Source organism: Patagioenas fasciata, chromosome 2, assembly GCF_037038585.1.
Source record: "Patagioenas fasciata isolate bPatFas1 chromosome 2, bPatFas1.hap1, whole genome shotgun sequence".
NCBI lineage: Eukaryota > Metazoa > Chordata > Aves > Columbiformes > Columbidae > Patagioenas > Patagioenas fasciata.
In genome coordinates this window covers 149,985,401-150,007,690 of record NC_092521.1, presented here as the reverse complement: position 1 = coordinate 150,007,690, position 22,290 = coordinate 149,985,401, and the positions used below count along the sequence as shown (strand labels likewise).

Here is a 22,290-nt window from a genome sequence, read left to right as displayed (position 1 = left end):
TCCATAGACATCATTGCAGATATTTTTTGATCCATAGCCTTTGGGATGAAAGGACAGTCTAGCTTGCGAACCTGAGCAAGAGCTTGTAACATGATGACTGTGCATCCTGTCTGGTATCAGGAGACACCAGAGTCTGCTATGTTTTGGTTGAGACACTTATGGGTATAGTTATGTCAAACTCAAGAAGCACTAAGAGTGTCTTCAGCACTGCTGTGTGCCCGAGCACCTGACTTCAGACTCCAGCCAAAGGCAACCTTTACTTCACACGTCTTGTCTTTAAAATACCTGTCCTGCATTGTACATTTCATACAGTATTACTTTGTCATGAAACAGAATATTGACGTCATCATGAATTCTGTAGTGAAAAAACAGTGACCTTTTTTCCTACTAGATAAAACCATTATTTTGTTATTTTCATTCTGTTTTAAAGGATTTGGCTTGTTTTATCTGTAATCCAGTGTCTTGGTGTGGCATTTCAGAGAGAGGGGGAGGCTACCCCCCAAAAAAAAACAACCAAACAAACCAAAACAAAAACAAAACCCACATGCTGTGACCCGAGTTTAATCTGTTCTGAGTTCTTGGTTACTGGGGGTTCAGCAGAAAACCAAGAGATTATTTTGGAAGGGACCCTGGCATGCATTTAGAAAAGACACCATCAAGATGAGTTCTCGAATGCTAAAAAGTGTTTGCAAGGAATCTTTCTTTTGACTGTAAACTTTTACATGCTTTTCATAGTAATTGCTCACTCACCTTGATTATGTTCACAACCATGTATTTATACATCCCAGGCAGACTGAGGCTCCCTGCAGAGCGGGGTGAAGGGGGAAGAAAATCAAGGTGTTTGGACTTAAGTCCTGCTTTGCCTGAAAGCAGAGATTTTTGCTGGAGCTCTAACACTGAGAGGTGAATGACCACACATCATTAACAGAAGTTTCTCCTGGGATTGCTCTGGTTTTCTCAAAGAGCAAATCCAGCCTGTGATCAGTTAATTATTTACATTGCACATAGGAATTATCTTTAGAACTTTATCATTGTTGCATACTTCCTTTCTTTTAGTAGAAATTTCTGCCTCTGGAGGCTGAGCATGTTTTGAGTTTTCCAGAAAAAGAAAACAGTGGTTATTTTTAGCATAGGCCTGCTTTCCAGGTTGCTGTTCATCACCACATTGCTAAATGGCTCCTTGTAGATGTGGCAGCAGGTTTTTGCCTCTGTGCTCTTAGGATATACATGTGTTGCTTTTTGTAAGAGTTGATCTAAGTCCTGTCAAACCCTTCCTAAAGGTATGGTTAAATTCTGTCAGTTCATTAACCATTTCTCATGGATAATGCTCCTGCTACAAATAAGTATTTTCATTCAGACAGTGACATAAGAAAAGCATGGCTTCTACTTGAATGGCAGCACTCTTCACTTTTTGTAACTCGGATTTTCTAACTAATAAACATAAAAATCTCACTCAATCGAAGGTCAGGTAATTAATACGTTAAATAGTGCATCCAGGATTTTACATTTAAAACATTTGGGAGCCCTTCTAACATTACAGTGAAAGTATGTGTGAATTAGTGCATGAAATACAAAATATTTTACATGGGAACAATATGTGGTAATAATTATCAATTCTCAATAATACTAATCAAAGAATTAGACTCAGCTCACAGGAGGTGTAAAGTCTTCTGGGATGGTTAAGACTTCAGAAATGAATAAATATTTTTGGTGGTATATTTGTGTTTCCTAGTTGCTCTTTCCAGTCTAGGATTATTTCAGTTTTTATGACTTATTTTGCCTTTCCCTACCTGTCCTTTTATTAAAAAACAGATAACAGTCTGTGGCTGGTTATAAAGTACAATTTTAAAACATCAGAAAAATGTTTGGCAAACGTAATACACTGATTTAAAAAGAGAACAAATCTCAGACTATTTAGGGTGTAAATGACTGATAATTCAGATGTAGACTTAGGTCAAGGGAAGTATCTTCTGTCAGTAACGCTGCATATTTCATGTTGAAGTGTGTTGACAAGACACATGCTTATGTATAAAAGTTTCATCAAATTAAAAAGCAAAACTGAGGGTTTGTATTTTTTCTCTTCTTCTTCCTTCTCTTCCCCCTCCTCAGCCTTAACTACTAGTTCAAAGTGCTTGCACAGGTTTAGTTCTCGCAAATGGAGCAGCTGCTCACAGGCCTTCTGCTTCTTCTATGTCTTGCCAACACTGATGGTTTGAGTTTTTCTCCTAAAACTTTTCATGTGCTCTTTGCTATTTGCTTGTGTGACTATCTGTATTTATATTCTCTGTGAGGCAGAGTGTATTTTGCATATGAGTCTTTATCCTCAGTCCCCAAAATTGTTCATACTACCTAATAGTTCCCAGTAAGTAGGTGCTTTGCAAATATTTGATTAGCAAAGTAACAAATGAATGATAAGTGAAATCCATCCTGCCTCTACACTGGCAGATGTCTAGAGCCAAACTAGTCACCCTCAGATCCGCTTGGAATTAATGCAGAGAAAGAGGTGCTTCAAGGGCATTATCTTATGGCCTGTTTTAAACACTTGACTATGACAAGATCAGTCTGGACTCGCTTTGTTGTTGCCTGTATCTCCATCATGATAAGTGCAGCTGAACCTTATGCTTCAGCTCTTGCTATTTCCATAGTCAGTTGAATTTTGCTCTGTGTCAGTATTGCTACTCTGATGCTTTATTAATAGTTGCAAAACCATTTACAACTTCAATGATTGCCTTAAATCTTAGGGCAGCCTAAAGTTAAATCCTTCAGTTGATGTAATTTCTCTCTGGGGAAGACCAAAGTTTGCTGAAGGAAGTTGGAAGAAGGAGAGTGAAGCAAGTGAAAAGTACTTAGGTGTCTGCTGCATTTCCTGTAAATCCAGAGTTACTAAAAGCTGATTTCAGTTAGAGTGGACTGAGAAGAGGTTAAGAGGCTGGTGACACCATGGGATGAACACTTCAGATGGTTCTTGCTTGAGGTCTAAATGTGAGCTGGTTAACAGCCTCCAGCAGGTTGGATCTTCGATTATATTTACGCTTGTGGATGGGAACTGTTTGATAGCAACTGAAACAACAAGAACTCTGAAAGGTTCCCAGATGATAGTGAAGTGTCTCCTGGTTGTTTTGGGAGTGGGATGTTTCTTTTTCAGTAAAAACATACAAGTAAACTGCTTTGGAAGTCTCCTTATCTCAGCTAGTGAACACCAGATTTGCTTTGGGTTTTGCTGCTTGCCAGATGTTAATGTAAGCAGGATACTTAAGCGCACTGTTCAAAAGCACGTGGCCAAATTCAGCCTCCTATTCAGATACATTAGTGTAAGGAAATCAGGCAATCTGTAACTCTTAGTAATGTAAAAAGCAAGTTCTATAAATTTCTTTGAAACAATTTACTTAATGTTTTAGATATTATTTTCCTCTTTATTGAACCAAATGCTTTCAATATACTTTTAAAGTATTAACAGTGAAGTGGATGTTTTAAGGATAAATTACACTTGTAATTTCTCTAGCTTCTATAAAACAATACAGTAATTTGTGAACTCAGAAACATTTTTTTCTTTAGGCACTCTCCTTTCAAAGAATCTACTACTACCAAAAAAAATATATAAAGATGGGGTATATGCTGTTACAGAGTCAAACGAGCATTTCAATAATTTTACTGGAAATGCATTTCTTCTCTCTCTCTCTGAGCAGAGCTTTAAGTCCCTCTCTTGGTCAGGACTTTTTCTCTGGAGCACTCATTAAACCAGAGTTCAAATGTCTGGTGTGCTGAGATGGTCTCAAGAGCTGAAAGAAAGATTATTGCAGTGATGTTAGTTTTAGCAAATTGTTCCTTTTTTCAAAAACAACAAACAAACCTTTCGGCTGGTGACAGTTTGTGTTTTAGCGGTTCTGAAAGGGAAGCTGGACAACAGAGGTTTAATATAACACTCTTTCCAGCATTTGCTCTATCAGGAGATTCTTTAAATACCAAAATTCATACTTTCTAAAGTTAAAGTTGTTCCTGTTTTATGTCACAGACTTTTTAATACTTTCTTAGGCTGTAAGACCTGTATATTTTAAAGGAAAATGAGATTATTGACTTGCAGGGTACCACTAGTCAACAGTAAATTCATCACTTAATAGTAACTTATTTACAGAAGTATTTGTCTAATATCTGTTGTGGATGTTTATTTTGACTGTAACTGACAGACTTTTCATAGGAAAGAGATCTCAACATCAATTAATGCTACTTAAGTTTGAAAACTTTGACTGTGTGTTTTCAATTTGCTTGTGAAACCATACTCTTTCCAAAACAACTTGTACCAAGTCTCCAGCTCCCGTGAGATGAAATAAGCTACAGTGGCAAAAGTGCAGTTTTTTTGCTGTCATAAATTAGTGGTTTACTGGTGACACTTTTCAAGTGCAAAACGACCTCTAACTTCATTATGACCTGGATAAAGCTAATAGTTTCCAGATGGTAAACCAAAGTGGAATAATAGGAGAATACAGCGTGTTATCTCAATTCTTTGTGTAAACCTATACATTGGTCCCTTTAGAGCTTATGCCATGACATTTGCACTGGAGGTGATGCTCAGTGGCCCTTGTGTTGGGGGAAACGCAGGACTTTTCTTCTCCTACGTGGTTTACAAAAGTGGAACAAAATGTTAGTTCTTGCTTCTAGGTCTTTCAGCTCTGGGTCTGGTAGGCACTTTCACTACTATGGTTAGAGTGATCACAGTACAACAGCGTCTGTTTATCCATCATTCAGTGTTTCAGCAAAGATTATTATGAGGCTGTTTTTAGCACTGGCAGGTAGGTGGGATGTTATTTTTAGAACGTGTGTTTAGTTTTTTCTTAGGTATCTGTGTTAGTATTTGAGGTCATTTGAACCAGCCAGGGCCATATGAGTCATCTTTATCCCACTGAGTTTACATGTTGTAGTCTGAAACATTTCTTTTTAACCTCCTTTCACCCCCCTCCCCTTTTTTTTTTTTTTTCCCCTGGAGAGTATGACCCTAGAATAACAACATATTCCTCATGTTGTGCCAAGTGCAGCTCTCCTGAAAATTGGCTTTAGTTGATCTGTCTTGCCTTCTGGGCCTATCTACTCCTAGACAGTCGAAGTGGGAGGGAGACAATACAGAAAGCCCGAGGATAAGAAACATACCACTGGCAGCTTTCCTGTGTTTGAAGCTTGCAAAGAAGTATTCAGTCTAAGGAAGAAAAACAGAGATGAGCATTGGAAAGATAATCTTCCTAACCAAAAGTTCAGCAGAGTTCTTAGTTTCGCTGCTGTTTGATATCAAATTTCAGAGCTTGTGATATGAAGTTTGCTGGCTGATGAAGAGCTTATTGATCTGAAGGTCATACATAACTGTAACTAAGCTTAGGCAGAGAGAGGGTGCATTTCAGCGTTTATTAATTGCTTCAAACTTTGAAGTTCTACAAACCCGGTGTTAAATTTTTTTTATTATACTTAGAGTCACTGGAGTAAACGTGTTTGATTTTGTTTTTGTCTCTCTTATATCTGGCTGCCCAAGATAGATACCTCTGTCTTACATTTGATGAATAATGCAAAACTTGGTATGAGTTTTCTTTTATATTGAGACAGTAAATTTCCCTGGGAAAAAATGTGTAAATATTGAAGACTTGTTTTACAGACTTGAGTTAGAAAATGACCGTATTTTAAGACTTAAAAAGAAATCTAATTGCTTTTCTTTTCCAGAACGTATACTTTTTCAGTTTTGCTGAGGCTTAGTCATAGCAGTTCTTAGCCAAGCCTTCAAGATTATTTAGTTGTACATATTCTTGCTGTGAATAGATAACATTCTCTTGGGAACTGGAGAAATCCCATCCATTGAGAGTCTAAAAGGTAGCAGGAGACAAACATATGTGAAACAAGGTGCTCCTTAAGTGAACCTGTAGAGCTGAGGCAGAAAACTATAGTGAATTTTAAAGCAGAACTTTAAATTTAATGGAAGTTTAAATTTATAAGCAAGTAGTTTTTGTGATTATATAACTGATTTTAATTCTGTTTTACATTTGTATTTAATGAACTGAGTACTGCTTTTCTAAGTAGGAAGGTCCTCTGTGTGTCCATCTCCTCTGAAGATTCTTGACCGTGGGCTGGCAGGCAAGAGTTTGTTTTTTAACAGAGATCCTTTTTAATTCACTTTTGTCAAGCTCCATCTGATAAATTGCGAAGCAATGCACTAAACCAGCATTCTTTTCCCTAAGTTAAATAAAACAACCTTAAATATCCGGGATACACAAAGTGGAAAATAAGTTAATCAAACCAAGTTTTATACTTGACATAGTAATATTTTTTTTAAACAAAGGAAGTATTATCTGAAAACTAAAATCAGTTCAACTCACAAACATGCCTTAAGATTTCAAAACTAGGCCTCATCTTCCATAACATTTTTTTAATTGGGGAACCAGAAAAGGAAAACAAATCTTTTTGCTTTTTTGACTCCCAATTGGTTTCTCAACTCTGAATGACCTGTCTGTTCAACTCTGTTAGCAGAAATGAAGAAAATATTCTGCCTGCACCTGAAAAACAAGTTAGTTACCCAGAGCTGCTTTTGCAGTTCAGCAAACTCTGATTTTATTTTTCTTTTTTTAAGTACTTGAATGTTGGCAGCAGAAACAAATGTCAGAATTGTTTTGGGTGCAGGAAATCTAGTCATTAGTGCAGGTTACTGTTATTTCTTATTTTATGATACATTTTACAAGGTATTGAAGTTAAAACTTCACTTAAATTTCAAAAATACGTTTTTTACGAACCTTTATTCACAGTTGTAATAATCACATCTGAAGCTGCGGGCAGCTCTTCCAGCTTGAGGGGATTTAGCTCATAGTCCAAACTTTGTAAGTTAAGGAAATGCAGAAGGAAGAATTCCACTGCGGCCTCCACTCCCCTGCACAGCCAGCAGGATGGACAAATCACCCAAATGAGCAAAAATCCTTTTCAGCAGGCTTGATGTGTGTTTTAGCTTTGGTTTATCACATGACGAACCACACATCCATGTATAATAGAGGAACAATGATGGTGCAAGGGCAGGGAAAATGGGGACAATCAGAAGTGCTGCTTCTGGGGGTGATGTTGGTAATGCTGACTTGTTTGGAGCACAGGCCTTTATAAGTTTTTCTGAGCACACCTGTGGCTTGCTTACCCTATTTTCCTTGAATCCTTTCTTGTAGCTAGGTAGAGATGTCTCTTCTATATTTCCTGAAAATGCTGCAGTATTGACTGTGCGTTTTCAGTCAAAATTCATGTAAAATCATAAATGCTTCCATTACTTATTTGGGTGGGGGGGAGGGCAGAATAAAATGCAAGAAAAAAAGCCTGAGCTTACAAGCTTGAAGTAGATACTCTTAATCCATCCTAGTTTTTGTATCTTTGCTGTTGGTGGAAAAACAAGCAGCACGTTCCTTAACTTGCTGCATGTGCACTTCCCTCGGACCCCTCGTGCCTTGGTGGGCCAGCACCTTTACCTATGAACCACTCCACCTTCCTGCCACTGCAGAAATTAATTAACAGTAGAAATGAATGGCTGTCTTCTGTGCAGAAAGTCAAGTCATTAGTGCAGGTTACTGTTATTTTTCATTTTACTATGCATTTGACAAAATATGGCAACTTTTGGCCTCAGTCTCCTTGAGAAAAAAAATGACAATAGCTTTTACTGTGAGTTTCTCTTTCCCCAAAAAGAAAAAAAATTAGTTCTTTAGGTTTATATTCAAATTAAAACTAAGGGCAGCATTTCCTTTCTAACATTGTTTTTCAAAAAATATTTCTTAGTAAGACTGAAAATGGAAAAATGAGTATGTGTGCGCAGAGGAATGTGGAGGGCATAAGGGTGCACATTCCAGCTTGCCTGTGCTGGTGCGGTGATGCAAAGCAGCTGCGAGCCGAGTTAACCGGCCCTCGTACTGCACAGGCAGCCTGCTCATGCCTCTGGTCCCAAAAATATTACTTGGTTTGATACTACACGGCTTCAGATCTTCAAAATTGCGATGTTGGGCTCATTATTCAGAATCGCATTATTCAGAACTCTTTTTTTTTAATTTGCATTGGAGAATTTCCTATATTAAGATTAGCATTAATGGTTGAAAATGCATGTTGATAGCTCAGGGCTTTTTATTATTTTAAATTTATATGGACGTGTGAGTGTGTAAAATATGTATATCTGCATATGAAATTCTTGCTTAAGGGATAAATTAAATCTGCTAAATGTTTTTAATTTGGATTTTCAAGTGTGGAAACAATCAAAAGGATAGCTTTCCTTTCTCATACTGTTCATCAGCAATACATAACCTAAATCAAATGTCAGTGATGCGAGAGAATTTCTGTGGGCCAGTTCTGCTCTCTGGGTCTTGGAAATGTGATTCTGGAGTCCAGGAGAGGAAATGAGTGGCAGCTGATCAAATACTGGCATAAACCACCTACCTAAGCATGGGAAAATGCTTTTTGACTGCATTTGAAACAACATTACCACAGATAGTGTAGTAGAAACTACTATCAAAAATTTCTTATCTTTAGAGTTTTAGTTTTTATCTTTACAGCAAAAATTATGCTGTCGCTGTGTTTACCGAATGACTAAGTTTGGTAATTTCTGTTTGATCTCCCTTCAGAGGCACTGTGACACCAGTGCATGTTCAGATTAATGGCACTAAAACCACCAGAGTTGCATTTTATTTATGGGCTATGACAAATATAAATAGAAAGCGGATTTATGTCCTCTTGCCTATTGAACGTGTTGTGTTGTCCCACTAAGCTCGTGAAATCCTCCAGTAACAAAAGTCTGACCTGTAAACTGAGGAAAAAGGTTATGCAATTACATTACGTTGCTTTTAACAAATTATATTTTATTTCACATCAAGGGATAGAAAGGATGTTTACCTTGAGTTATATAATCATTTCAACTCCCAGTTTAATCGGACTTGGAGGTGATGGGACCTGAGAGTCGCTGAGCTGCTGGTCAGTCTGTTGCACCCCCCAACCCCTCATCTTCTGCAGGGCCAGGATGGCTTTTGAGGGGTATGACATACCAGGCAGTAATTTAAATAGTTGTCCTGCGGCAAAATGAACATCGCCGTTGTTACATCTGGGCAGTTAATATCCGATAAGTAATGATAATAAATCCATGAAATTTTGTATATAGAATTACTGCCAAAACAAATTGGGATTCTGTGTGGGAAAAGGATATCCAGAGCAGAAGTAGAACTTGACTCATTGTAAACACACCAGGGTACTGTTCTTCCCCAAATACCGAACAACTGGCACATAAATGCATGGGATCAGTAGCAAGAAGCTGCAGAGTTTGTGTATATATATATATATACACACACACTATGTATATGAATGAATGTATATTCTTAATATGTCTGTCAGAAGGAGACAGTAATGCATGTTTAGCAACCATCTTCAAGAGGACAAAGATTCCTGCCTCAATGACCACAGAAGAGGTGGAGAGGAAAGTGCTGAAACAACATTAGGAATCCCCAATGGCCCTTCTGAGGTTGCCACCCAGCTCGGGCTATTTTTTGTGTCCTTGAGCCTTAAGACTTGTCACATCTCCCAGGAGCTGTTACTCTGTTGTGTCTAGCAACAGCTTCTGCATTTTCTCTGACAGCATTTTTATAAACAGAGCCCATAGAGCAACTTCATGTAGCAAAAAATGTGTCTGGATGGCATCCTGATAAGATCTGGAAGATTGGTAACCCTCGCAGGTACCTGTTAGCCTGACTGCAGGCGTTACACTGCTTGGAAGCAGAATGTTACATGGTAAATGCAAGAGGAACACAGTGCAACCAAGATGATTCAGGGACGTAAATGAAGGGATTTCTCTAAACCAAGGAAATGCAATACTTACCCATTTGGACTTCTAGTATATTTTGTATGGTGCTGTGCAGAAAATTGCTTCTCCTGGAGGATGTAGATTGAGAGGCAGCACATGGTGGTAGTTGAAGGCTAACACCTGCTGGCAGAGCAAGTTCTGTACTTTGTGCCCTTCCATTACTCTGTGTGGTCCGTGTTACCCAGAACAACTGCTATACTGCCTTACAGAACAGTTAAATACTTGTAGTTTGACCCTTGTGTACTTGTTTCTGGTGTCACTCGTTTCAGTTAATTAACTTCGTAAATTAGATTTATATAATGCAAATGGGTTTGCTTCTGTTTTCAGAAAATTTGTGTCAGGGCTTCAGCCTTCACCTAATCCACAGTCAGAAATGGCTAGAATGAATCATGTTTTAATGTCATAATTTCACAAGTCAACGTTTTCCTAAATAGTGATGAATTTGTGAGGTTGCAATGTCTAACAGCACATTAAAGTGTGTTACCAAAAAGCCTATTCACAAGTTGGCCTTCCTTCTCCTTAATAATTAATAATAGTAATAATGTGAAATACATTACCTTAATTATGCCAGTGTAAAAATAACCAAAACATTTGCCTTTTCTACATTTGCTATTGCTTCTGAACAATAATGAAGCCCATCTGATGCCTTAAATTGTTGCTTTGTGGCCTTTATTCTGTGGCCATCCCAGTTTGTCATCCTTAGGCAGGATGCTTTTAAAACCTTCCCCTTTATTAAGCAGCTGCGTTGCATGTGTTATATGGGAGGTGGTTTCTTAGATTCCTTTTGCCATTATACTTTGCCTTTCTTTGTTGAGAGAATTTTTCTTCCATTGAATTTCATTGAATTCAGGTAATGCTGCAACATCTCCGTATTTGTTCAGCTGCTTACTGGAATTTTATGTTTAGTTGCATGGACTCATTTTTCCTGTTCAGAAAAGTTACATTCGAAGAATATGATCTTAAAAGCTGTTACGAGAAGATGGACATTCTTTAATAGACATCTTTAAGCCTGTTCTCTGGTTGGTTGGTTGGTTGGTTTGGTTGTTATCCAAATCTGAGTAGCGTGATTCATGGAACGGAAGTGTAATTTTATTTCACTTTGTTTCTGCTTGTTGAACTCTTCTTCCAGAATCCACAATAGGTCATTTAGAAAATCAGCAGAACATTTATCTGTGAGTTGTGTATTACTTCTTATATAGAATTGAACTTACTATTTTTAAGCCTTACCCTATGTCATAAATAAATACTTGGTGCCTCCTAGTATCTTCCTCTTTTTAGATATTCTCTTATGAAGCTTTCAGGACAAAGCCAGTGAACTAAAGTGTATCTGTTGCCAGATAAGCATTTTGTTCTTAATTTAGAAAAACATAGACCAGATTGCTATCAGACCTTGTAACAAGTATGTGTATTTTAAATCAGCATTTCAAACAATAACTGAAGATACATATTGCTATGAATGATTGTTTTAAAGTTCATCAACTTCCCAGCACACAAATTGAAGTTTTTAAAAAAAGGCTTGAGATATTTCTGCTCCAAAAAAAAAAAAGTTATTGTATTAACTTTGTGGCAAGCCTGCTAGCTAATAGTTTGCAAAGTGTTGTCTGAGCTGCTTGCCTTGTGTTGTTTTCTTCTTAACCATTACATTAGCAAATAAGGATGAGCTCATCTGTATTGTGTGCATCACAACCCATGCACATCTGATGGACTCTCACTGTTTTAGTTTCCTTTTAGACTGAGACTGCACTTTTTTGTATGCCATTTGCTACTTTAACTATTTCACATGTCAAAAATCTCCACTACAAATAAGTCACATTTCTGTTACTCTACTTTCCATTGCATTAATGTGCATTAGTATCTCTTTATACACAATTGCATTTGTTCCAGCTTTTTGGGAGAGTGATTATCATGACAGGCATTATTTCTGAGTAGATTAATTTATATTTGGTCTTTGATTATTTGGCACATTATGAAGTGTCAATTTTTGCACTCATTGAAAGGTGTAAGCAGATTCACAGGAAGTTTAACCAGATCTGTGGAAATGTGGCTTTACGCTTGTCTGACAATATGCAGCAGATGTTCTGGATTTTCTGGACTGTGCAAATGTCCAAGAGACTTGAAAGACTTAAAAATTTGCATCAAAACATTTGTGAGGGGTATGTGATTTTGATGCTTTTGTTGTAGGTTCTTTAAACACTGTCACTCCAAACTCTCTGAACAGGAGTTACAACCGAGTTTTATAAAATTCTTCATTTGTATTTGGGGCCCTGATATTCCAAATTTAAAGGTAAGCACCAAGAAATGAGTGGTTTCCAAACCCATTTTTCCATCAGTTTTAGAACTGTGTCTGGTATGTCACAATATCCTGTTTGGAGCTTTCTCGGGTATCTCACAATATCCTGTTTTCCATGTGAATGCATGTGCTACAGACCTTCCCTCCCTAACGATATCTTTGTACTGTTGAAAACAGCAACTAAAAAGTCTCATGAAAACATCTGGGATTTGCTGTGAAATGTTTTGTTTTCTTTCTTAATTCAAAGTCCAACTCAGAAAAATCTTGCTACTTCTTTGATAAAAAGCAGATAAGCTTTAAGCAGTGTGTTCATTTCTGAGAATTTGTAAATCCACAAAGGTTATTTAACATTTTTGCAAATTATTTCAGATATTCTGTGTTTAGTACGTTGGGAAAAGTATGTCTTTCTGCATTAAGACAATTAGAAAAACATTTGGTTCAGTTTTACCTACTTTCCTGGTGTTAGATTATTGAATTTCATTGAAAGACAACAATCTAATGAGAAGGTATCACCTGAACTGGAAAACATGAAGCTGCTCTAGCAGCGGGTAGATGGTAGAAACTTTGAGACATGTAAAATTTAAGTGCCTATTACTCTGGCAGTAAAGTGGGCTTTTGTGTTGGTTTGGTTTTGTTGTTTGGTTTTGGGGGTTTTTTTAGTGTGGGGTTTTTTTGTTGGTTGGTTTGGTTTTTTTTCATATTCCATAAATTATAGTGATCTGAAAGACTCACCGAAAACTAAATACTTTACCCTGTGTTTTTCTTAGTCGTATCATTGTTTTAATTTCGTGACTCTGGACAGGTAACCAGAAATTACTTATATAGGAGGAGTTTCCTATGCCTTTTAAAATCCTAGAACATTGTGTAGTTAATTTAAAAATTAAAAAAAATATATTAAAAAAATGTCTAGGTAGATATATTTTACCTTGTGCTTTTAGGGAAGGAAAAAAAAGAGGAGAGATGAATTTTTGTGTGATTGAAATTATGAAAACCTCATTTAAAACCAATTAAGGAGTATTTTGCTGAACTGATTTATTTCTCTACAGCAGAACTTAGCTTAACCTTTTATTTCTCTTGCAAGAATGGCTTTGAGTGTAATTTAAACTGTCAAATGACATTTATCAAAAGATGGTTTTGCCCTGTAACAGGCGAATGTCTTCCACAAAATTGATTAGCTGCTGACCTCATCCACCCTTTTCAGACCCTTCAAGGTAGATTTCAAAGAGCTGTAAAATAATCACTTCACTTTCAGTTTATACTTCAACACAAGGCATTTACTGTCCCAGTAGTGATACTGCAGCGGGTTCCACATCTGGGATGGAGAGGATGTCAGTGCCTGCCCATAGCTCTGCCTGTCACCACCCGGCCCACTGCGCTTTCACCTGAACCCCTGCGCCCTGCAAAATAGGAACAGCTTTGGAAATGCCTTTTTACGGCATAATATAATGAATAAGATCAAGAAATTGTATCTTCTAGATGATTGCACTCCAGTAATCAGGAAAATGCTCTGTTTTTTAAGACTTGCAGGGTGGTCAGTTATTAAGAAGGTGTGGGGAAAATGAAGGATAATAGTCTCCTAAACGCGAAATGTTATACCCCCAACAGTTTTCCTCTGTTGCATTCTTGTTCTCCAGCCTTGTGTTCTAAGAGCAGTCCATTAGAAGCCAATAGACTTGCTTTTGTAAGCATTAACCTGTCAGTAAGTTAATTAACTGTGTCTTTGTGGCCCTGTCAAAATGGTGGCTCCGTGCCTGAACCAAAAGTACTGATATTCTCTTCAGAGCTCTGTGCAAGTTTCCTTGCCAAAGAAGAAACAGAGATACAAAAAGTAAACAATGAACATAAAAATCTCAGAACTGCTGGTGGTGTGAAAAGTTCAATTCTATTTTTAGACTTCAATAATTTCTTTCTTCCAAAGTCTCTCCCACTCCGTCTGAAATCTGTGTTTAAAAATACACAAATTTGTGAAAAATGCGCTTTCTCTCAGAGTAACAAACCATTTGTAGCTTGTTTGTCTCAGTGCATCAGACCTCTGTGCACTGGCTTTTAGTTCAGGAAGAGAGTTGGGAGATAAACGGCGATAAACAGAGCTAAAAAGAAAGTAACACTTCATGACTTCAGCCTCATCCAGCATCAGAAGGAATGAGGATTTTCCTGTGTGTGAAACTGCCAAGAGCCGTAACTGCGACTGAGATGTTTTATCAAGCTGTTCAGTGTGAAACATCTAATTCCTCTGTAGGCTCAGCCAGTGGGTCTGGCTAATATGTTAAGTTAAAAGGAAACAGTATCTATGCTGTATATTAAAGCTGAGATATTAAATACAAGAAACCACATACAGAATGAAGCCTTTAAATAGAAAGGGAGTTTCAGAAGGAAGCACTGAGCATTGCTAAGTAGTCTGCATGTGATTTGTGGTGTGCTTGGGATGAAATTTTGGACGTTGATGTGCGTGGCTTCTTTGATTTTGTACTTTTTTTGTAGGTTTTAATGAATAATACCAGCTGTAATGTGTTACACAGGTTTCTTGCTGCAGCATTGTAGTAAGAGGCATCAGCTTCTGTCTTAGAGAACAGGATCATGATCCTGGCTCCTCTAGCTAAGCATGCAATATATGCTGTAAATTGCCTTTATTATATGCTACTTAAATATCTCATTGTCTACTTTGCATACAAGCAATTTATTGCTGCTTATGTTCTGACAGAATGAAAATTAATGTTTAATTATGCATTACCCTGGTAATGTGGTGTTTAGGGTGAATGTATCTGAATGAAGTAAGGGCCATTAATAATGCCTAACAATTTGTGATATATTCATTGCTTGATTTCAAATCATATAAATTAGAGAAGCTTATTTGAAATGTCACCAATATAAGATGGTTTTGTGGGAACACCTCTCTGTGTGCTAATTTCAGAATCATTACCAGCTGAGTCTTACTATTTATTCAATGTCCAGTAGGCTTTTATTATTCCCTTATTTGCAGTTTAATTACAACCTCTGTTTTCCTGACAGTGTGAATTCAATCCCAAACCTGCAGGAGCAAAATGAGTTGCAATCAGTCGGTTTTTGCCTGAAAGCTGCCTCCCTTCCCTTTGGCTCCGTCCCACCTGCCATGACCAGACACAGCTCTGAGCAGATCCTCACAGCCACGATTTTTTTGTACCAGGTGTTTAAAGGGGTGATGCCAGTCTCACGTTCTTTAAATTGTTCTTCCTTAAAGCTCATAAGTCTTGGAGGATGTCTCCATCTCACATAACCACCTGGTTTTATACCAGGTTTTATAGATAGTTGAATAAATCACTCAAAGGAAGATTTCTGGGTCACTTGTTAATATCTTGTGTGCATGAGTTTACAAATCTTATTAATAGACATGAGGTATTTATGCATAATATACATGGTTACTGTGCAACTAAAATCTTAGTCATTCATATTTAAAATAATCTGTTCTCTAAGGCTATTATATGGGATTTAAATTCCTCAAAGACATAGTAAGCATTGTCTGTTTCAAATAATGTGACAAACTGCAGCAAAATTTTGCACTGGCAACAATGTTGAAGGAGGTAGGTTGCAGGACTAAAACGCCTTTCTTTCTCAATATGGTGCACGTGCATTTAAATGCTTTAAATGTGGATTCTTTTAGAAGAAGTTGTAATTAAATTAATGTTAGATCCTTGGTCCTCATCAAAAAGTCAGTTCTCTGTCCAGTGAAGCTCTTTGTGTTTCATTTATGCATCGTGATTATCTCTTGTGGGAAATTATTTCTTGCTTATGATTTTGTTACATTCAGAAGCACTCCTTAGAGGAAAATGGGTATTTCCTATTTCTTGTGTGATTATTACAGCCATTATAACACAGTTTCTGTTGTAATTGGGAATAGTGAACTTTCATCCTCACAGTCACATTTCGTTTGCTATTGCTAAGGGAGCCGGCTGTATTTAACTGGTAACACAAGGAGATGCATATAACACTTGACAAAGGTATCACATGCATCTTACTTAATTTTGTGTCACACTTGACATTCAAACACAGAGAAAAGAAGCAAAATTTTCATCTGAGATGAGTTGCAAGGCTTGAAGTGTCTTCTTTGTGTTTGGTATTTAGTGTCTTTCGAATGTGACTGTTTCTTTACACGGTGATGGCAAAGTGGAGAATTGATCCCTCTGACCTTTCCGTTTCCTTTTAGCTTTTCAAGAGCTGTTGGGGTGGGGTGAGGGTGGGGGGTGGGTTGGATATTGTTTCTTCTCCCCCCGGCATGTGGTTCCAGTTTCCACCAAGATCTAATGACATGGGTATTCCTTTCTGTCTTGTGTGCACTTTCCAATCTGGCCTCATCAAATCTATCCGAAAAATGCACTATCGCACAAAGAACCAGACCTTATGCTTGAAAGGTTTAAATTAATTAATGGCCTGTGCTGCTGGGACATGCCATTACTCAGCTGGTGTTCTATACCAAAGGTCATTTCTACTGTGTGTTCATCACCTGCTTTCCCCCTGCTCCTGCTAGAGAGGAATTCCCTAAAATATTAGAGAAATTGCTTTTACATACCTCAGATTTGAATGAATCTCACACTCACATCCACCCCCCCAAAAAAAACCCTAACTCTCCCCTCTCTCCCCCCAAATAAAAACCCAACCCAAAAACCTTCTGTTAATCTGCATTATTTGCCTGATTGGAGGCGGGGGGCGGGGAGGGGGGGGAGGGTGGTGCATTCACATATTGTAGAGAACTTCCGGGGAGAATTATTTTGGAATTTTTGTTTGGAATAAAAGAATCTCTAAAGTATGCAAATGCAAGCACATTTGGCTATGTTATTCCACTGTGCAGATGACATTTGTAAGGCCTACAGGCACAATTAAAACTGTGCCATTATAGCACAAATTTAAATATTCACAGCATGAAAGCAATTCTGTAGGTGTATTCAGGAAAACTTTGCACCAGTAAATTAAGAAAGTGAATGCATGTGGAAATTTGATTAATGCAGTTTTGGTAATCTAAAATCCGGATTTTCAAGCAGACTTGCAAATTGTAGATGGGTCATTTGATGATATGTGAATTTGGCATTATTGACAGTATTCAAGGGAAGATGTTCTTGGGATCACTTTTGGCTCGGACAGAAGTGCATGTACATCTCTCTTATCCCTCTTTCTAGTGTGGGATTTGTACAGTCTGGCAGTCTAAGAGGGTAGATAATTCCATGTAAGCAAATCTAAAGTTTCGTATCCCTGTGTAATATATCTGCTTGTCTCTAGTTTTATTTGCCCTTGTCTCTAGTTCTGTTTGCACAATAGCTAGACTAGTTCTGCAAAATCACAAACCTGTCCTGTGGTTTCAGGGTGAGATTGGTGTACAGAGATACCAACTGCAGTAAAGAGCATGTATGTTAGATGTAGTGATTTTCTATCAACTTTTTGTTGGTTTGTGTCATATTTAATGAGGTGTCAGCATAATTTATCAGGTTTGTACAGCTGCGTTTTCAAAAATTTAGTGGAGTTTCTTCTGTCCCTCGTTTTGGAAGGAGAGGAAGGAGCCTTCTCGCTACACCTCCAAGGAGCAGAGCATAGTCAGCCCATCCCAGACATCTTTCTGTTCCCTTTCTCCACTCTGCCTCTATCTAGAGATTTTCATGGTTTTTCAAAGAAGCATTCCATAAAGTAAATTCAGCAGATTTTTATCAGTTTTTATGTGGGCTGGAGAGATCTGAATAATAAAAATAAGACATGGCAAGGAACATTACTGGGACTTGAAACTACTGGAAAATTATGAGGCCACCTGACCCGCCTGCTTGTGTTGGTTTCTTTCCTCTGTTTCAGGAGCTAAAAGCCTCCTTACTGTTTTCCTATTTTGTTTAACTTCAGTTCTGCAAACGGTCGTGCTTACTGAATCTGCATTTTTTTTTCTCCACTATTTATAACCTATAGCTGCTTCAGTGAAGGTTTCTCCAAAAGCAGGGTAGCGTTTGCAGGCAACTAATAGCTTCACAGTTGGAAAACAGTGTTGGGAAAGAGTGCTAGGAGCAGAGCATCACCCCTGTATTGCTATATCCAACCCTAGTCTGCATTTGTATTGATGCAGAGTTGGTTTTCCCTCTAAACCCTGTAGAAAACTGCTGAAGCAAAATGTGCTCCGCATGAGTGAAAATACTTAACTGGGTAAATCGAGATGCGTGACCAGGGTGCAGAGAACCGTAAGAACATAGGTAAAATGTATGTCATGGGTATTTGGTGGCTGCTGTTGTAATGGGTATCTCATTCATCATTTGAAAGCACCGTTGCAAGCTCACAATTCTCTATCTCATGTTCATCATGGTTTAGTTAACATTTACCAAAGTAAGGGTAGATTAATACATGCAATAATAAAAACATGCCTACAAACTAGGTAACAGTAAAGTTGTACGTTTTGTCATAAAGCTGTGGCGAGAAGTGGGTTTCAAATAAACATGAAAAATCCTAATCTTGAGAAGACTGACAAAAACAGTTTCAAAACTAGAAAGAATAGGTGGTCCCCATACATGTAACAAAATAAGGACAACCTTTGAATTTCTATTTCTAAGCAACAATTTAGCTATTTAAATAGTTTGTCCAACTTGAACAATCAAAAAAAACCCAACCCAAATGCTGTGACTTGCAAAAACTTGGCTGAGGTCTGCACTATTGGCATCTGTTTATTGAACCCAAAGTACGTGCATTCACACATAAGCAACTTTTCATTTTATTTTTGCTACATAGCTCAAGACACAGACATGTAAGACCAGCTCATAAACTGCAAAGGTAAATACTTGTTTGAAATATAGAATTTGAGTTATCTTTGGAGAGCATAGCTCAGTTGCCTAAACAGGAACAGTGTGTTGGATTAAAGACCATTTTACTGGCTTCCTCATTGACCTTCCATAAAAAGCACACTCCAGGTGTGCTTTGAAGCACTTTTTTTCTGAAACTGGTATAAATATGGAATGCTGTTTCTTCTTTTCGAAAGTGTCTATCTTGTGATTGGAAAGAATAAATCTGCTATTGTGTTCTTCTTTTACTTAAATTCACTCCCAGGATGTATACACAAGAAATAGTAGGCTGAATAACATTTTTGTAATTAAGACCCATACAACATCTTTGCAAAGACCTCAGCAACTAAATATATTCTGTTTTCTTTAGATCAATGAACTGAGCCATGTTCAAATCCCTGTTATGTTGATGCCAGATGATTTCAAAGCATACTCAAAGATAAAGGTGGACAATCACCTTTTCAACAAGTAAGTACAAGCAACAGTTCTTTGTAGAAGTGGATAGTGGCATTGATATTTTTATGAAGTACTGTGAACTCTGTTATTTTTCAGTTGATGGGACTGAAGTTTTGGTGATTAAGTTAATCCTGCGATAAACATAACCATCTGTGCTGTTCTGAAAAGCAACAGCAGGGGCTGCTGGGTAGAATTTTTTCCTCCATATGGTTTGTTATTGCCTTATGAGTATCTTACATACTGAAGGTAATCCTTTCTTGGTGTGATTATTTATGGCTGATATAAGCACTTATTTGCTATTTTTAAGAACATAAAATCATGTGCATGTACTTTTTTATTAAAACAAATATTTGAACAAGAATGAGAATTTAAGCACATATCAAAGTTGAATAATCTTCAGCTTTTTATAATTCATAATGCAAAATCATACCAATCACATAGAAGCTCCGAAAGTATTAAGATCATTTAATGTGATACTTGCATCTCTTAAAAATAAAACGCTCCGTGAACAGCACGTACTGACATACAAAACTATTAATGCTGTCTTGTGTATAACTTGAATTTTATTCAAGAATATATTGGAAAAAGCAAGGAAAAATTCTGCTGCTTTGGGTCTTCTGTTATGCGACAAATGTTAAAATAAATTTTTTCATGTGTAAGTCTGAATTAACGCTAGGATATTAAAATTAGCCCTGTACTGAATGAGTCCAGTTCTCTTGAAGCTTTGGCACTGTCAGAGCTTTCTCATGTCACAGATGGTATAGTAATTCTTGTGTAATCCAATCTGAGATTTCACCTTTGAAGTAATTTTAGGGCAATGGGAAAAGATCTTTTTCTACTTTTGAGTCCAGGTTCCAAAGTTATAAAAATATAACTTGAATTTATTTCATCCAGTTACGTTGTAGCTTGTTAGAGACAAATATGTGTAAGTTTATTGAACGTTGTAAAGAAAAGGAAAATAACACTGTGAGACCAAATATCATTGAATAGAAGAAAACATTAAGGAGATTTTACAATCTCTCTCCTATCCTTTGCTTTGTATGAACGGAATGGGGACAGAATACTCTAGAGTTACTTATTGCATATGCAGGTGAATGAAGTTGATTTGATTTTCTATTATTTCAGAGAAAACATGCCAAGTCATTTCAAATTTAAGGAGTATTGTCCAATGGTTTTCCGTAATCTAAGAGAGAGGTTTGGAATTGATGATCAAGACTTTCAGGTAAGTTTGCTTTCAAAACACTTAAACTGGTGATGTATACAGATTTTAAAGGTACATCCATGACAGTAGTGCAGTTGTGAAAAACAGGCCAATGTGGTGAAATGAAGTTATTTTTGTGTAAGTTGGAGGAAAACTAAGAGAAAAATAAGGTATTCTTTCTACTTCTTCCCCCACCCGCAACCAGAACATTTATTTTTTTACCTCCTTGCCTGTCCTTGCTGTCTTCTGATTCCTACCATTCTCCTATCTTTAGGCTTCCTTGTTTCCCATTAGAGTACCTCCCAGTCATAAACCATGTTATTAAAACTGAAGGGTGATGCCTCTTGCAATAGGAAGAAAAAATAATGTCTGGACACTACTGACAAGAGATGCTGTATTCAGCTGGATCACTTAGATAACAGTTGCTTCAGTAGGGTGTCTATGTGAGATGTGGTTTCTGAAATGACAACAGCCTTTTTTTTTCTTTCTTTTTTTTCACTTCATGCCCTTTTTGTTTAGAAAAGAGTGACTTGCAGCTTCATACTGCTTCGTTATGTCTCCTTTTCCCATTGTTAAGAGGACCTGGAAACAAATAGCTTGTGTAGAGCAGATACAGCAAAAGGAGAACTGTGCTTCAGTCCAATTTGCCGGTATTCACTGACATTCCCTTTTCCACTGACTGTGCCTAATGCACGCTCTTTTAGCCACAGGGATAATTCCCTCTGTGGTCACCTGTGGGATGTCCTGTCCAAAAGAGCACTTGCCCTGTAACCCAGCGCTGCTTCCTCTGGTGCCCTCTTGCTCCTCTAAACTATTTCGATGTGGGCTGCAATTGTATTTGTAGCCTGTCACTAAGATATGTTAGAAGATATTTAATGAATGGTTTTAAGTAGCTAAACAAATTGTGCAAAGTGTTTGTCATAACACTCTCCTTCTTGCTCCATGGAGCAGACTCAATACTGCAGCTGAAACCTACATCTGAGTCCTTCAGCTATCCACTTTACCAATTTTCTTTTTTTCAATATCAAGCAGTGTGTTAAAAATGCATAGGTGGGCTAAAACATGCTTGCAAGAGTGTAGATGGAGATTAGGTTATGGATCTTGATATACAGCCACTGTGACTTTGGCAAGACGCTTCACCAGTAGGTAGAGGGTTGGGGTTTTTTTTTCTGGTAGAACCGTCATGATCCTATCTCATTATTTTTCATAATCCTGTTTACTGAAGCACTGCTGAAGAGGAAATATACCAGGACTCAAGCCAACCGTTAAAATAGTTATATCTAATTGCACTCCTGGTTCGATTTTCATGATGGACCAAAGAGGATCCTCATGTTTGAGAAGTCACTTGATCCCTTTATGTGAAGATTTGCTTTTTCTTGTCAAAGGATCGGTGTGTCAAAGAGGAAGGAAATGTGATTGCTCTTAAAATTATGGTGTCAGCTCATGCTCGATATCTTATAGAAGATGGGATGATGACATTACTAGGCAATCAAAGTTGTATTTCAGTAAATATATTAGAAGACAATGTGTTGTCATTAGGTAAAACTGGCAAACATAGCATAATCATCGCTGCATTCCACAGCACTGTGAGATGTTTCTCCACTACTGTTCTACAAAAGAAATTCCTGTTAAAGCTATTCTGTACTGCTGTTTGGATTTGTTAATGTGAACAGTGATAAAACAATGTTAAAGGATTATCATTAAATACTTGTCTGTAGCTATGTGTTTTGGTTTT

General features: G+C 37.4%; 1 protein-coding gene across 3 annotated transcripts in view; it reads left to right on the top strand.

The window, feature by feature from the left end:
* The window catches only part of PIP4K2A (phosphatidylinositol-5-phosphate 4-kinase type 2 alpha), a 120,194-nt gene that overhangs the window by 46,334 nt on the left and 51,570 nt on the right, over window positions 1–22,290 (top strand). For 2 of the 3 annotated variants that reach the window (XM_071805221.1, XM_065831857.2), the window contains exons 2-3: window positions 19,269–19,366; window positions 20,480–20,576. The exons of the other annotated variant lie outside the window; for it this stretch is intronic. In XM_071805221.1, coding sequence (XP_071661322.1) covers window positions 19,269–19,366; window positions 20,480–20,576 — 195 coding nt within the window. The remainder of the gene's footprint in view (window positions 1–19,268; window positions 19,367–20,479; window positions 20,577–22,290) is intronic. 3 annotated transcript variants of the gene reach the window in all.